This window comes from Anarhichas minor, unplaced genomic scaffold (assembly GCF_050575085.1).
Source record: "Anarhichas minor isolate MPS153535 unplaced genomic scaffold, ASM5057508v1 ptg000073l, whole genome shotgun sequence".
Lineage (NCBI taxonomy): Eukaryota > Metazoa > Chordata > Actinopteri > Perciformes > Anarhichadidae > Anarhichas > Anarhichas minor.
The window spans coordinates 6,464,327-6,478,079 of record NW_027466519.1 but is presented as its reverse complement, the minus strand read 5'-3'; the positions used below and the strand labels follow the sequence as shown (position 1 = coordinate 6,478,079).

Sequence of the window (13,753 nt, the reverse complement as noted above, 5' to 3'; positions counted from 1 at the left end):
TGTTTCCAGGGAATGCCTTGTGTTTCGGCCACACGAATAGCTTTGCCTAGGGTGCGCATGAATCTTTCAGCTGTAGCATTAGCTTGAGGCCACAGCGGTGTGATCCGGCGGTGGTGGAATCCTAGATGCTCTGCAAACTGGGAGAACTGGTCACTGTTGAATGGGGGACCATTATCAGTTTTCACAACTCTGGGGATCCCAAACATGGAGAAAACTTTGTCCATGACCGGAATAACTGTGTTAGCCGAGGTTGACCTTATGCTCTCTACAACTGGGTAGCGTGTGTAATCATCCGTGATGACAAGCAAGTACTCTCCAGTTGGAAGTGGTCCATAGAAGTCTGCACTAACACTATGCCAAGGAGCTTCTGGCAGAACGGACATTTTTAGTGGCTCAGTATGTGCAACTGGCGTGTTTGCTTGACATGCAAGACAACTGCGTACTACTGCTTCTGCTTTGCGATCAATGTCTGGAAACCAAACCTTGGTTCTGAGTAGGGATTTGGTTTTGACAATGCCCTGATGTCCTTCATGGGCTAGCTGTAACACTCTATCTTGTAGGGCCGTGGGAATTACTATTCTAGTGCCCCGCAGTACAATGTCTGATGCATGTGATGTTGTTAGTTCACTGCTAACTTGTCTGAACTGCTTTACTATGTCAGCATGTCGTGACTTGTCACTCTGGTGCCATGTGTTGTGTCTGATGTGAGCACTAATCTCTTGAAGGATTGGGTCAGCGAGTGTCTCTCTCTTGATCTCCGTGAGTGTCATGGCTTTAGGTGTTGCATGACTTGCAATGAAGTTCACATACTCCTCTGCTACCTTTGCTGCACATGTACTGTCAGCTGTCTGAGACAAGATAGGATGACGAGACATATAGGGTACATCCCAAGTCTCTTAATTCTCATTTCCTCGCTCCTCGATCCTCGCTTGAACCGGAAGTTGTTCTGCGCCGCCATATTGACGGCCGTCCCAAAGCTCTTATTTAGCTCTGAGGATCGAGGATGGAGGAAGGAGGAGGGATCTCTGAGGAGCCATGAGCGAGGACCCACGAGAACAGACTTACAGGATGTCTTTTAATGGCCGACACGCCCCCTCATTGTTCATCTGTTATGTGATTGGACGCTGCAGCCGATCGGACTGATGAGATTTTTTTTCAACATGTAAACAGTGAAGACGGATCACAGATTAAACTCAAGCTTTATATTTGATTCGTTTTCTGATTCAACATCTGGTTTAAATAAATGTTCAGTGTAGACTGAACAACAAAAGGACCACAAACAACTTTCTTCATTTATTAGAAAGATTTGTGTTTTCATGATCTGAACTTTTATTATGGAAACAATTAAAGTCAGAGAGAGCTGGAGAGACGAAACACTTTTTACATCATTTATCATCATTTCATTCAGTCATGTGAGGCTGTTCATTCCTGATTGTCGGGTTTGATGAGTTTTATCATTTAAGAGAAACAATAATCATATTCTGGGTTATTTAATATCGACGTCACAATCTGAATTTCAAAACGTACAGACGCAAATAATTCATAAATAAGACGATCGCATTCCGCCGGTAGAAATGGATCCTGCGCTTATAAACAGAACACAGGACACAGTTTGTTAACAGACTACAGAGAGAAACACCTCTACAGTGGTGATTACTGTGTCTTTATTAGTTATTAGTATTATTAGTTACTATTATTAAGTACAGTGATCATGTGAACAGACACAAACTTCTCAAAAGTCTCTCCAGCTTAAAGCCGACTGACAGCTGATCCAGCTGTGATCAGCTGATCCTCCGTCATCAGAAACAGACGTCGCTTCACGTGACGCAACTGAGGAAAGGACGTCTCATGACTCTTAAAACATATTTCCTCGTTCCTCTCTCCTCGCATGGTTTCCTCCATGCATCCCTGGTGGGAGGGACTAAGATGCAAGGAAAGGACCCAAGTGAGGGAAACGGGGATGCAATTAAGAGACTTGGGATGTACCCATAGTCAGCTGGGTTGTCGGCTCCCTTTCGGTATTCCACCTTGAAGTTGTAGGGCTGAATCCTCAGTCCCCATCTCTCAATCCTGGCGGGTGGTTTTGACCTGGGATTGTTCCATATGATTTCCAGTGCTTTGTGATCTGTCACTAGAGTTAAAGGATGACCATAGATGTACAGGTGGAAATGCTCACAGCTCCACACAATGGCCAGCGCCTCCTATTCTGTTTGGGAGTATCTCCTCTCCACATCGCTGAGAGACCGACTAGCATATGCTAGCACGTACTTCACCCCTTTTTCATCTTTTTGGCAGAGGATTGCACCCAGTCCAACAGGGCTAGCATCCACAATCAGTTCTGTCTCTCTACCTGGGTAAAAGTATGACATAGTAGTGTCACTGGTTAGGCTGTCTTTCAGTGTCTGTAATGCAACTTGCTGTTCTGGGCCCCATACCCAGGGTGTGTCTTTTCTGGTGAGCTTGCGCAGTGGTTCTGAAATGGAGGAGAAGTCTTTGATACATCTGGAGCAATAGTTGGCCATGCCCAGCAGACTCCTGATTTCACCTGGATTCTGGGGGTCTGCAGCTTGCTGAACTGCAATGACTTTCTTGGGATCAGCTGAGACACCCTCTGCAGAGAAGATGAAACCAAAGAACTCGAGCCTGGACTTGTTGAACTCACATTTGTCACGATTGAGTGTGAGACCGCTTTCCCTGAGTCTCTGGAACAGTGCTCGGAGGTTGTTGTCATGTTCAGTCTGGGAGGCACCGTAGACGATGATGTCATTGCTGAGGTTTTTCACACCAGAGAGACATTGCAGTGTTTGGCATATGGCATTTTGAAATACCTCAGCAGCAGACGATATGCCAAAACTCAGTCTCTTGTAGCGCCTCAATCCAAGGTGAGTGGTGAAGGTAGTGATGTATCTGCTGTCTGGATGAAGCTCTAGCTGGTGGTATCCAGCTCTCAAATACAGTTTGGAAAACACAGTTGCTCCATTCAACTCATGTATCACATCGTCCATGGTGGGAGTGATGTGGCGTTCCCTCTCTATAGCCGTGTTAGCTTGGCGCATGTCAACACAAAGTCTTACTTTGTCAGGGTCTTTAGGCTTGGGAGGAGCGACAATAGGGGAGACCCATGGTGTCGGGCCAGTGACCTCCTCAATGATGTCATCTGCCTCCAGTTTCTGAAGCTCATCCTCAACCTTCTGGCGGATGTGGTTGGCATGTAGGCTTAATGTCAGGATTTATGTGAAGTGTAATGGGAAAATATGTCATAGTCTCATGTGAAGGTTTAAAGAATGTAAGTCCTAAAAGTGCAGACACCAAACTGTAGGTTCAGTAGATGACTTTAATTAGTTTAGTATCCAGGTGTCTTGTTATCTGTTATCATTGTGCACTGTTTCTTTGTTCTTCGTAAGACAGACACAGAGAGGCTTTGATTAACAGAGATCCTCTGTTTGAAATACTTTTAACTTCCTTTGTGACGCGTTATCTGAAGTTGTAAAGGCGTAAACCTTTGCATGCAGATATGATGTGTGAGGGTAAAGAATGTCTATCCTGTCTCTGCAATGGTCATTTTGACAATGTCACAGTGGCTTCAAAGGAAGCATCTGTTGTGAGTTTAAACTGTTTATTGTAAGGCAAACGGTGAACAAAGGGATTTGCAAACATGAGATAAAGCATCTTCCTGACTGTCTTAAATGAAGTATACTAAGGCTCGAAGGATGACCTGCCTTTTATTGTGTTCTTTGTGTATTCTTGTTAGCTAAGCAGATAACAGGAAGCTGTCTGAGTATAAATGTCCATGCATTGTGACTGTTAGGCAGAGCACTCTTACAGATCACTGCAATGTGTCTGTGAGACTGTTCTCTTTGCTTGCAAGCAAATAAATTGACTTTACAAACCTTGATCGTTCATCAAAACTGTTTACTTTATATTGATAGAAAACCTCCACTTTCTTCTCCCGACTAGTCATAAGAAATATTCCACAACAGAAGCTTTACCTGAACGTCTTTCAGTTTTCCGATCCCTTGAAACAATACAGGATGACTCTCCACTAGCTCATCTGCGACTGTGCAGCTCTGTGGTGTGGATGATACTGCTGTGACTATTTTGATCAGTCCCAGTGCTTTGGAAGTTTTGTAACTGAGAATATTGAATCCGTCCCCTTTAATTACAAAGAATGTGCACCATGTCCTTTTCTGTCCTTTTTCCACGCTGCACTTGAAAACATCACTGACAGGCAATGGAACCTTGGAGCGGAAGGGGTAGATCTTGGTGCTGGTGGGGCTTAGTTGTGGACGTGGAATCAATTTCTCGAAACTTGTTTCAAAGACAGTTTGCTGTGGCTCCTGAATCAATTAAAACTAGCATACTACTGCCATTTAGCTTGATGTGAGTCTGTGGCAGCTCAGAGGTCTTGTCAGCATCAACTGCAAAAACATAAGCATCATCACTGCTGGAAGAGTTGTGCTCTTTTTCCTCACCTGGCGTCTTTGTTATGTGATGGACTTTTTTAGGGCGTTGGTTAGCCTTGTACTGCGTTCGTTTTGTATCACCGTCTTGGGCTTTAGAACGACATTGCTTTGCAAAATGGTTTAGTTTACCACAGGCTCTGCATTGTTTGTTTCTAGCAGGGCATTCACCATCATGAGGATATCTACTTCCACAGTTCCTGCAGCTGTTGTCAGAACGTCTTCTTTCCGACCATCTGCTGTTTGGATGCGTCTGCGTAGTCTTTTGATCCAACCAGTTGACTGTAGCTGTTGAGCCTCTTTCTATGCCAGTCGCTTGCATTTCAGACAGTTCCAGTGTTGTTCCATGATCAAGAAGCTCATCTAGGCTAAGGTCAGGCTCCCTTAGCGCTTTCCTGCGTAGCCTGGATGATGTACAGCTTTGTATGATTTGCGTTTTAATCTCTGCCTCGACACTTGCAAATTCACAGTTCTTAGCTAACATCCTCAGCCTAGTGTGATAACTGTCCAAATTTTCTCCTGGTTCCTGTACAGTTTTTCTGAAGATATACACTTGATACTGTACGTTTTTCTTAGGAGAGAAATATCCAGATAACTTCTGCTTTGTGTCTGCATATTCGTCATCTTCTGCTGCTAATGTGTCGTAAATATCATGCACTCGTTCTCCTGCTATATGTAGCAATAACGCTTTGAGCCTAGCATCTCCGCCAATGTTCATTGCAGTGGTGTAATTTTCAAACCTTTGCACCCATTTATTCCAGCGAGATCCGACAGAGACAGGGTCAGTTTCGGTGTCGAAAGGTGGGAGAGCAGCGGTGTTTCCTGCCATTCTTGCTGCGGTGTGCCGACTACCATCCACGTGTCTGTGTTAGCTTAGCTAGCTTGGCCTAGCCGCACTCATCCGCATGTCCGTCGTTCTCCCCTCATTTTTTTTCTCTTCGAGTCCTTCCGTTTACTCCTCGTCGCCAATGTAATGTTTCTGTATTGTAATTATGACCCAGACGAACAACGACTTGATGCACTGCAACAGGCTTTTATTCCGAGCTTCGTATACACGCTGTTCATGCGGTCTTGCTGACTGACCGTGTATATCTTGTTCCGCCCACAAGGTGGCGTGGTTCTACTGTGAATATCACAGGTATTTCACAGCTTTATCTCCACGTTAAGGCTGCAGGCACACAGGTGTTTTTGATTGAGCTAATTAGTGAAGTTGATAAACACAGACACACATGACTTGGAGATATTCAGGGCAAGATCGTTAGACCTGTCTGTCCCCCTCACTCCATCAAACTGTCTGTCTCCCTCCCTCTCTCTCTGTCTCTCGCTCTCCTCTATCTTTATGTCTGTGTCTCTTTCACTCTGTGTCTCTCTCTCATACAGTCATTCAGGTCTTAGAGATTTTTAGAGGACTTTTCCCCTCCCCCGTTTCAAAATAAAAGCCCCACAGATTTTGTAAAAATCTTAATCAGCAAATAACTATAGCTGTCAAATAAATGTAGTGGACTAAAAAGTACAATATTTGCCTGTAAAGTATATGGAACATACAATGAAAGTAGGCAGAATCAAAGTACAAATACCTTCAAATCGATTTTTATTTTCTAATGTTCAATATTTCATGTGTAATTTCCATGAAATCTTCACCATCTGAGGACAAAACGTTGTACATCAATACAGTATTTAGGTAAATGTAGTTACATTCCACCACAGCTTGTTCAACATAAGGCAGCTCCAATGATCGAACTATCAGGATCCATCAGCTACGGTATTAAATCATTAATTAACAATCTACAGCCAGTGAGATGAAACATTGAAACACCTCTCACATGGTATAACACTCGTAGAATAACTATTCTTCACTATGACTACTTTTACTCTCGAGGTCAGTGAGACACATCTGCAGCCTTGATGAACAGAATATACGTAAAGCTTTAGACCTCAGTGTGAATCTGGTATTCTTACATCATCACCTCCCAACGCTTTATTGTTAGAATACAAACATGAGATCAAAAAAGGGCATTTCGTTGCTCACTTCCCTTTGAGCCCTGATCCTCACTGTTCATTCACTTTTCCTTACTATTGCTGAGGCAGATTCTTTCACAGCACCATGTAGCACACCATCTACAATTTGTGTTTGTGTGCCACCTCTAAAACCCAAAACAATTTCATCAAGTTGATGCGATTACAAGAAATAAAAAATATAAAATAAATGAAACGTAGACAAAAAAGAAAAGTTGTCTATTGTACTGATGACAAAATGACTGACTCACCAATACAGAGAGGCTCTCAGCCTAAACATCACTGTTCACAATCTACTCAGATTACTGAAGTAAATACATTCTAAAAACAAAAGAAAAATCAAATTGGTCAAACATTTGCAGGAACAATGAACTCAAGAACTGAATTGTCTCCCGTGTATTTTGCAAATACAAGGCTACTTGTCTGTATGCAATCTTTTATGCCTTGCCAATTGATGGCAATCACAGTATCTCTTCCCGCAGGTCTTTCAGAGGTACGGCTCCTCCCGTGTGGGCTCTTGTCATGTGAACCAACATGTCACCTCTGTGTCTGAACTCTTGTCCACATGTTTTGCAAGAATACGGCTTCTCACCTGTGTGTGTTCTCATGTGAACCAACATGGTACATCTTTGTCTGAAATCTTTTCCACATGTTTTGCAAGAATACGGCTTCTCACCTGTGTGTGTTCTCATGTGTTCTATCAGGTGACTACTTTGTCCAAAATCTTTTCCACATGTTTTGCAAGAATACGGCTTCTCACCTGTGTGTGTTCTCATGTGAACCAACATGGTACTTCTTCGTCTGAAATCTTTTCCACATGTTTTGCAAGAATACTGCTTCTCACCTGTGTGTGTTCTCATGTGAACCAACATGTCACTTCTTCGTATGAAATCATTTCCACATGTTTTGCAAGAATACTGCTTCTCACCTGTGTGTGTTCTCATGTGAGCCAACATGACACCGCTTTGTCTGAACTCTTTTCCACATGTTTTGCAAGAATACGGCTTCTCACCTGTGTGTGTTCTCATGTGAACCAACATGGCACCTCTTTGTCTGAAATCATTTCCACATGTTTTGCAAGAATACGGCTTCTCACCTGTGTGTGTTCTCATGTGAACCAACATGGCACCTCTTTGTCTGAAATCTTTGCCACATGTTTTGCAAGAATACGGCTTCTCATCTGTGTGTGTTCTCATGTGTTCTATCAAGTTACTACTACGTCCAAAATCTTTTCCACATGTTTTGCAAGAATACGGCTTCTCACCTGTGTGTGTTCTCATGTGAACCAACATGGTACTTCTTCGTCTGAAATCTTTTCCACATGTTTTGCAAGAATACGGCTTCTCACCTGTGTGTGTTCTCATGTGAACCAACATGTCACTTCTTCGTATGAAATCATTTCCACATGTTTTGCAAGAATACAGCTTGTCACTTGTGTGGATTTTTTGATGAGCCTTCAATGAGGATATCTTACTGAATCTTTTCTCACAGAAGCTGCAACAATGTGACTTCTCATCTGAGTGGGTTCTCAGGTGTTTGTCGAAATGCGACCTGAACTTGAAAGCTTCTCCACACGTGTCACATTGGAAAAGTGCTTTACCTGTTTGAGGATCACTGCAAGTCTTTGACAAGTTGTTAATATCGTTACAGTGACTTCTGCTTTTCTGTTGTCTTTTCTTTGGTTCTGGCTCTGAATCGCTAGTTGATTCTGAGTCTTCATGCTCGCTTCCTTTCTGATCTTGGCTCTCAGCTACATGAGAGTTGTTGGAGAGGAGCTGGGGGTCTCTTGTTGGTTCTGGTTCAGTGTGGTTACTTTCCTCATTAGGAGTCAACATGAAGGTCTCAGTCTCCTGCTTCAGCTCAAGCTGCTCTCCCTCCTGACTGGTGCAGAGTTCCTCCTGTTCCTCTTTGATCTGTGGAGGATCTGGGTCCTCTTGGTCCAGACTGGAGTTCCTCTCCTGAATACAGAGCTGCTGGTCGGAGAGAACCTCCTCCTCCTTACAGACATGTTGCTGTGGGAGCTCTGGAGGGACAGAGAGCAACATCAATAGGATACGACTGTGATGTTGAAGGAAAAATGCAAACAGTGCATTCACATGAAACCAGGCATACAGCACACCAGATATCATGACAGTGGACGAGGACAGGACGGTAAAATTAGGTGAACCCGGAAGAGAATACCGGGATCAGTATTGGAATAAATAGAATTTGCAACCGAATGTTACGTAGCTCCCTCACACTGGAGATAGTTGCTTAAGTTTGCAATCGATTATTAAGATAAAGCACATGTTTTAGCTATATAACGCTACAGTCTGTGAATAATTAAATAAAACAATAGTCACTAAATAGTTAGACCAAATATATATTATTCCATTATGACAAAAAGAGAAAACTTTTTTTTAAACTTTGGACGACAAGTGTACCGTTTCCAGTATTTTCTGTCTGCCTCACCTGATGTTACCAACCTGTTCTCATCTAACAAGACCTGGGCCCCGTTCCTCGTTCGTGGCTAACTTAGTTAGCCGGACACTTTTCAGGATAAGATGACGTAGATCAGGCTTTTCGGTTCCACGAAGCAAGTTCGGCAAAATCACCATGGCAACACATCCATAAGCTTGAACCTGCTCCGGGGCAGGCTAAGTGAGGGTAGCTGGATAAGCTGGTCACTCCCCCGGAAGAAATGGCAGCTCCTGTCATTTACGGTAGTCTAATGCGCTTGTGCATATACTGGGGGTTATACGGGAGTTCCAGAAATGCATGTAAAGTGAGACACATGGTGATCCATTAAAACCAGCTGAGCAAACTAAGAAGCCTCTATTGCATTAATGTACAGCTCCCTTCCTCAGAGATCCACTGATGAAGGAGCGATATTAGTTAGATTAGTGTTTTATAGGGAGAGAGTTCTTCCACATCGCCAAGATCCGTTATCACATCATGATGACTTCCTATACGAGCGCTATCCATTCTGCCGACAAGGAATCATTTATTTACAGACCTTCTGGAGCCATACATTGAACACCACACGCTGCAGCCGAGCACCGACTGTCTCACACACTGGATGCAGCCTTGAGCTGTTCTGCGAGTGGTACATTTTTGTACAATGTCGGCGATGCGGAGAACATCGGGAAAGCCGCTGCATGCCGTGCTGTTCGTAAAGTTTATTTAGCGCTTAATGAACTGATGGATGTGTTCAATACATTACCATGGCACATATTGACTCACCATTCTGAATAATGCGTTTGTGCTTATAGTGTTTACTTGCTCCCATGTCCTCTTGATGGCTGCGTTGCATACATGGGGTTAAAAGCACTCATAATTATATGACAGTGTTATTAGTACACCAGCATATCATTGTTGTAGAAAATGATTAAGGTGGACTCATGATAAGAATAGAGAGAATCACACTATTTCTTTTCACTGCTTCAATTGATTGAATTTCTGATCATGAATAATACACACACACTGATCCGCCCATACAGAGATTCACACACACAGATTCAAACTCCTAGTTCTATATGGTAATCTACACAGACATGTATATACACATATATATAGTAGGCTACATGATACATACGCGCATACAGTACATATATCCTCATATTAATGAGTATCAATTAGATACTCTTTGGGCTTGTTTTATCTACTTATTCTGAAAGAGTTGAGATAATTATTTCCGCTATATCTCATTGGATGATAAGAATCATCCAATGAGCCATTAAGCCTACTGCCAGCAGTCACATTTAAAGACATATAATCTGATTGATTGGGGTGATGAGGCATTACAATTAGCCGATACATTTCCCAACACTTACGCATTTAAGTTGTCTGTGATATTTTGCCGTGCTTCTTGTCTCGCCCTCGCAGCGGTGGCAGTGTTAGATTTAGCCGTGATTATGGTCTTGAATTCCTCATATGCGTTCATGATCATCTCCTGCTCGTCAGCGGAGTAAAAAGAGGCTCTTTCTTTAAGTTTATTTAACATTGTACTGTTAGAAAATCATGGTTTCGGTGATCGACGCTTCCCCCTTTTGACGTAGGACGGGCACGCGCAATTATCCTGATCGTCTGGGTCGAATTAACGAGACTGTTTGAGAGGATCAGCCTTGGAGAAACCGACATAATCATCTCGTTAATTTAGGCTGCTAATAGGACATTTGATCGACCGGTTGCTGAACCACGTACGAGGAATGGGGCCCTGGTTTGCTGTCTACCATCTGCCTGAATCCACGTGAATGCAGCATTGATTAATACCAGCACACATTTAAACAATTTTAATTAAGTGGCATTTCTCTGTTTAGTGGTATTACAATGATGACGTTGTACTCACCTATCCTGTGTAACTTTATTACAGGTTTCCAAGCGATATCCAACAGTCTGCGCTGACGGTCCATCTCTTCCTCGTACTCGAAGATAGTTTTTTCAAAAACTCTGAATATTTCTTCAGCAGCAGCAGATAGTCGCTCGTTGACAAACTCTCTCAAATACTCAACTGAAGACATTGTTGTGTAAAAACAAATGAAATATGCATCTGCGCGAATACAACACTGTGGCTATCCCTGCACGTGCATACAGGTAAGGCGTGTGTTGTGTTTACTTCCGCTGAGTTCGGTTAGAACGGAGTTCTCCTTCTTCTCTCGGTTTGAATGGCAGATATCAAACTGATAGCACGTGCATACCGCCGCCTACTGCACTGGAGTTTGAAACACCATATTTGTTGGAATGCTGATTCAGCGTTTTTTGGCAGGCATCTCCTTCCACATTTCTTAAGCTACAGAAACCGTTCAACTATCAAAATGTTCAGCTCTTTAAGGACATGCCGGCTACGACGTTTTATGTTTTTAACCTTTAAGCTTTTTGAAAAAATGTTTTGAATGGAGAACATTTTCAAATCCTCCTCAACTTCTTCAACTTTCAAATCCTTCTTCTTCCTCATACGTTCAGCTACAGACACCATTTCAACTTTAAAATGTTGAGAAAACCATGAGCTATTATTGTATGTTATAAGCTTTCTGATATGTTTTATACTTTTTGAACTGTCATATTTAAACTTTTATGATTTTTTTCAGTCCTTTTCTGACTTTATAATGTGTGTGTATTGCACAGCTCAGAGTGTGATGTCACTGCTAGAGTGAAGAGCAGCTTGAGATTCTTGTGAAAAAAGATATTTGTCTTTTGCCACTGACTCCACAATTTTCACTCTTCATGCATTATTTTTCAGTAAAAAGTTAGCTATTCGTGTGCTGGTCTAGAAGAATGAGAGTGGAATCCAACAGATTTACACATTTGGAAAAACAGCTTTTAATTGAGAGGAAAACCAACTATCTGCTAAATCTTACTTCAAGAACATCTTCCACAAAACACGGTACCCCGTTTCTAGATTGCCAGTGAAGCCAGATTTTTTACACTACAGACACAATTTTCACATGATCAGTTCTTCAAGTCATCCTTCCTCTCCAGCTTTAATATCGGAGCAATAGGAGCTACGCTTATGGGGGTTTTGAGGATTTGTTTGACAGGTGTTGTAATGTTTCTGTATTGTAATTATGACCCAGACGAACAACGACTTGATGCACTGCAACAGGCTTTTATTCCGAGCTTCGTATACACGCTGTTCATGTGATCTTGCTGACTGACCGTGTATATCTTGTTCCGCCCACAAGGTGGCGTGGTTCTACTGTGAACATCACATTGCCCTTTTTTTATTTTTAAAGAAATACCTAAAACTTGACATTCTTAAACTAGGCTTGCTCTTACATATTACTCAAACTTCAACAACTCTATTTACTGTACTGAACATTGTACTCATCTAGGGGTATGGCAGCTCTGTATTAACTCTATCCCTTAAAACATAAATTTTACACTCTGTCTTATAGAAATGTTTAACAAACACTTAACTTCTCAAACTTGGCTAAATCAGTACCTTTTTAAGTTCACAACAGATAAAATTAGTGTCCATGTCCCTGAGCATATTTATTGTATGCAGCCAAGAGATTGTCCACGTTTAACAGTCCATAATCTACCTATAGTCCTGTAGGTAGGCGGGAGGACGTCTGTTGTGCCTTGAGGGGTATCTCGGTGTTGTTGAGGTATTTGAGGCATCACTGTAATCACAATCCTCATCATCGGGATCTGGTGAGATGTCCATTACTTCTGGAGTGATCTTCTTGAAGAATGAAGAATTCCTGACAATGAAGTGTCCACTTCTGGCTGCTGTGATCATGGAGCCTTTGACTTTGGTCACCGTGTATGGCTTACTGTTATACGGTGCAGTGAGCTTGTTGTGCTTGGGCTGACGATGAAGCACAGCGTCACCTGGAGTGAGAGTGTGTGGTGTAGCATTACGATGAGAGTCTGCATGAGATTTCATCTTGGCTTTAGCCTTGTTGTCCCTTGCTCTCACTTCAGAGTCTGAACAGTTCCTTGCAGTGTGAGCGATTGAAGGAATCTTTGTGTACATTTTACGTTGGAACAACAGTTCAGCAGGTGAGCTTTCTGTTGTGCTGTGAGGTGTGGATCGATACTCACGTAGAAAGATGTTCAGTCGTTGTTTCCAGGGAATGCCTTGTGTTTCGGCCACACGAATAGCTTTGCCTAGGGTGCGCATGAATCTTTCAGCTGTAGCATTAGCTTGAGGCCACAGCGGTGTGATCCGGCGGTGGTGGAATCCTAGATGCTCTGCAAACTGGGAGAACTGGTCACTGTTGAATGGGGGACCATTATCAGTTTTCACAACTCTGGGGATCCCAAACATGGAGAAAACTTTGTCCATGACCGGAATAACTGTGTTAGCCGAGGTTGACCTTATGCTCTCTACAACTGGGTAGCGTGTGTAATCATCCGTGATGACAAGCAAGTACTCTCCAGTTGGAAGTGGTCCATAGAAGTCTGCACTAACACTATGCCAAGGAGCTTCTGGCAGAACGGACATTTTTAGTGGCTCAGTATGTGCAACTGGCGTGTTTGCTTGACATGCAAGACAACTGCGTACTACTGCTTCTGCTTTGCGATCAATGTCTGGAAACCAAACCTTGGTTCTGAGTAGGGATTTGGTTTTGACAATGCCCTGATGTCCTTCATGGGCTAGCTGTAACACTCTATCTTGTAGGGCCGTGGGAATTACTATTCTAGTGCCCCGCAGTACAATGTCTGATGCATGTGATGTTGTTAGTTCACTGCTAACTTGTCTGAACTGCTTTACTATGTCAGCATGTCGTGACTTGTCACTCTGGTGCCATGTGTTGTGTCTGATGTGAGCACTAATCTCTTGAAGGATTGGG

General features: G+C 42.8%; 2 protein-coding genes across 3 annotated transcripts in view; one reads left to right on the top strand and one right to left on the bottom strand.

The window, feature by feature from the left end:
- musk (muscle, skeletal, receptor tyrosine kinase) overlaps positions 1-13,753 on the top strand; it is a 93,825-nt gene that overhangs the window by 29,640 nt on the left and 50,432 nt on the right. The window lies entirely within an intron of this gene.
- Positions 6,684-11,069, bottom strand: LOC142935541 (uncharacterized). The gene is made up of 2 exons (XM_076079963.1): positions 10,804-11,069; positions 6,684-8,499 (listed from the first exon to the last, which is right to left on the bottom strand). The coding sequence occupies exons 1-2, from the start codon at positions 10,973-10,975 to the stop codon at positions 6,938-6,940; spliced, it is 1,734 nt and encodes a 577-aa protein (XP_075936078.1). The 5' UTR covers positions 10,976-11,069; the 3' UTR covers positions 6,684-6,937.

What these genes read in the sequence shown, in the direction of transcription:
- LOC142935541 (XM_076079963.1), bottom strand. Translation starts at nt 10,975, where the DNA reads ATGTCTTCAGTTGAGTATTTGAGAGAGTTTGTCAACGAGCGACTATCT. An exon ending in AATAAAGTTACACAGGATAG is followed by an intron (nt 8,500 to 10,803) that starts GTGAGTACAACG and finishes CTGTCCCTCCAG; the next exon opens with AGCTCCCACAGCAACATGTC.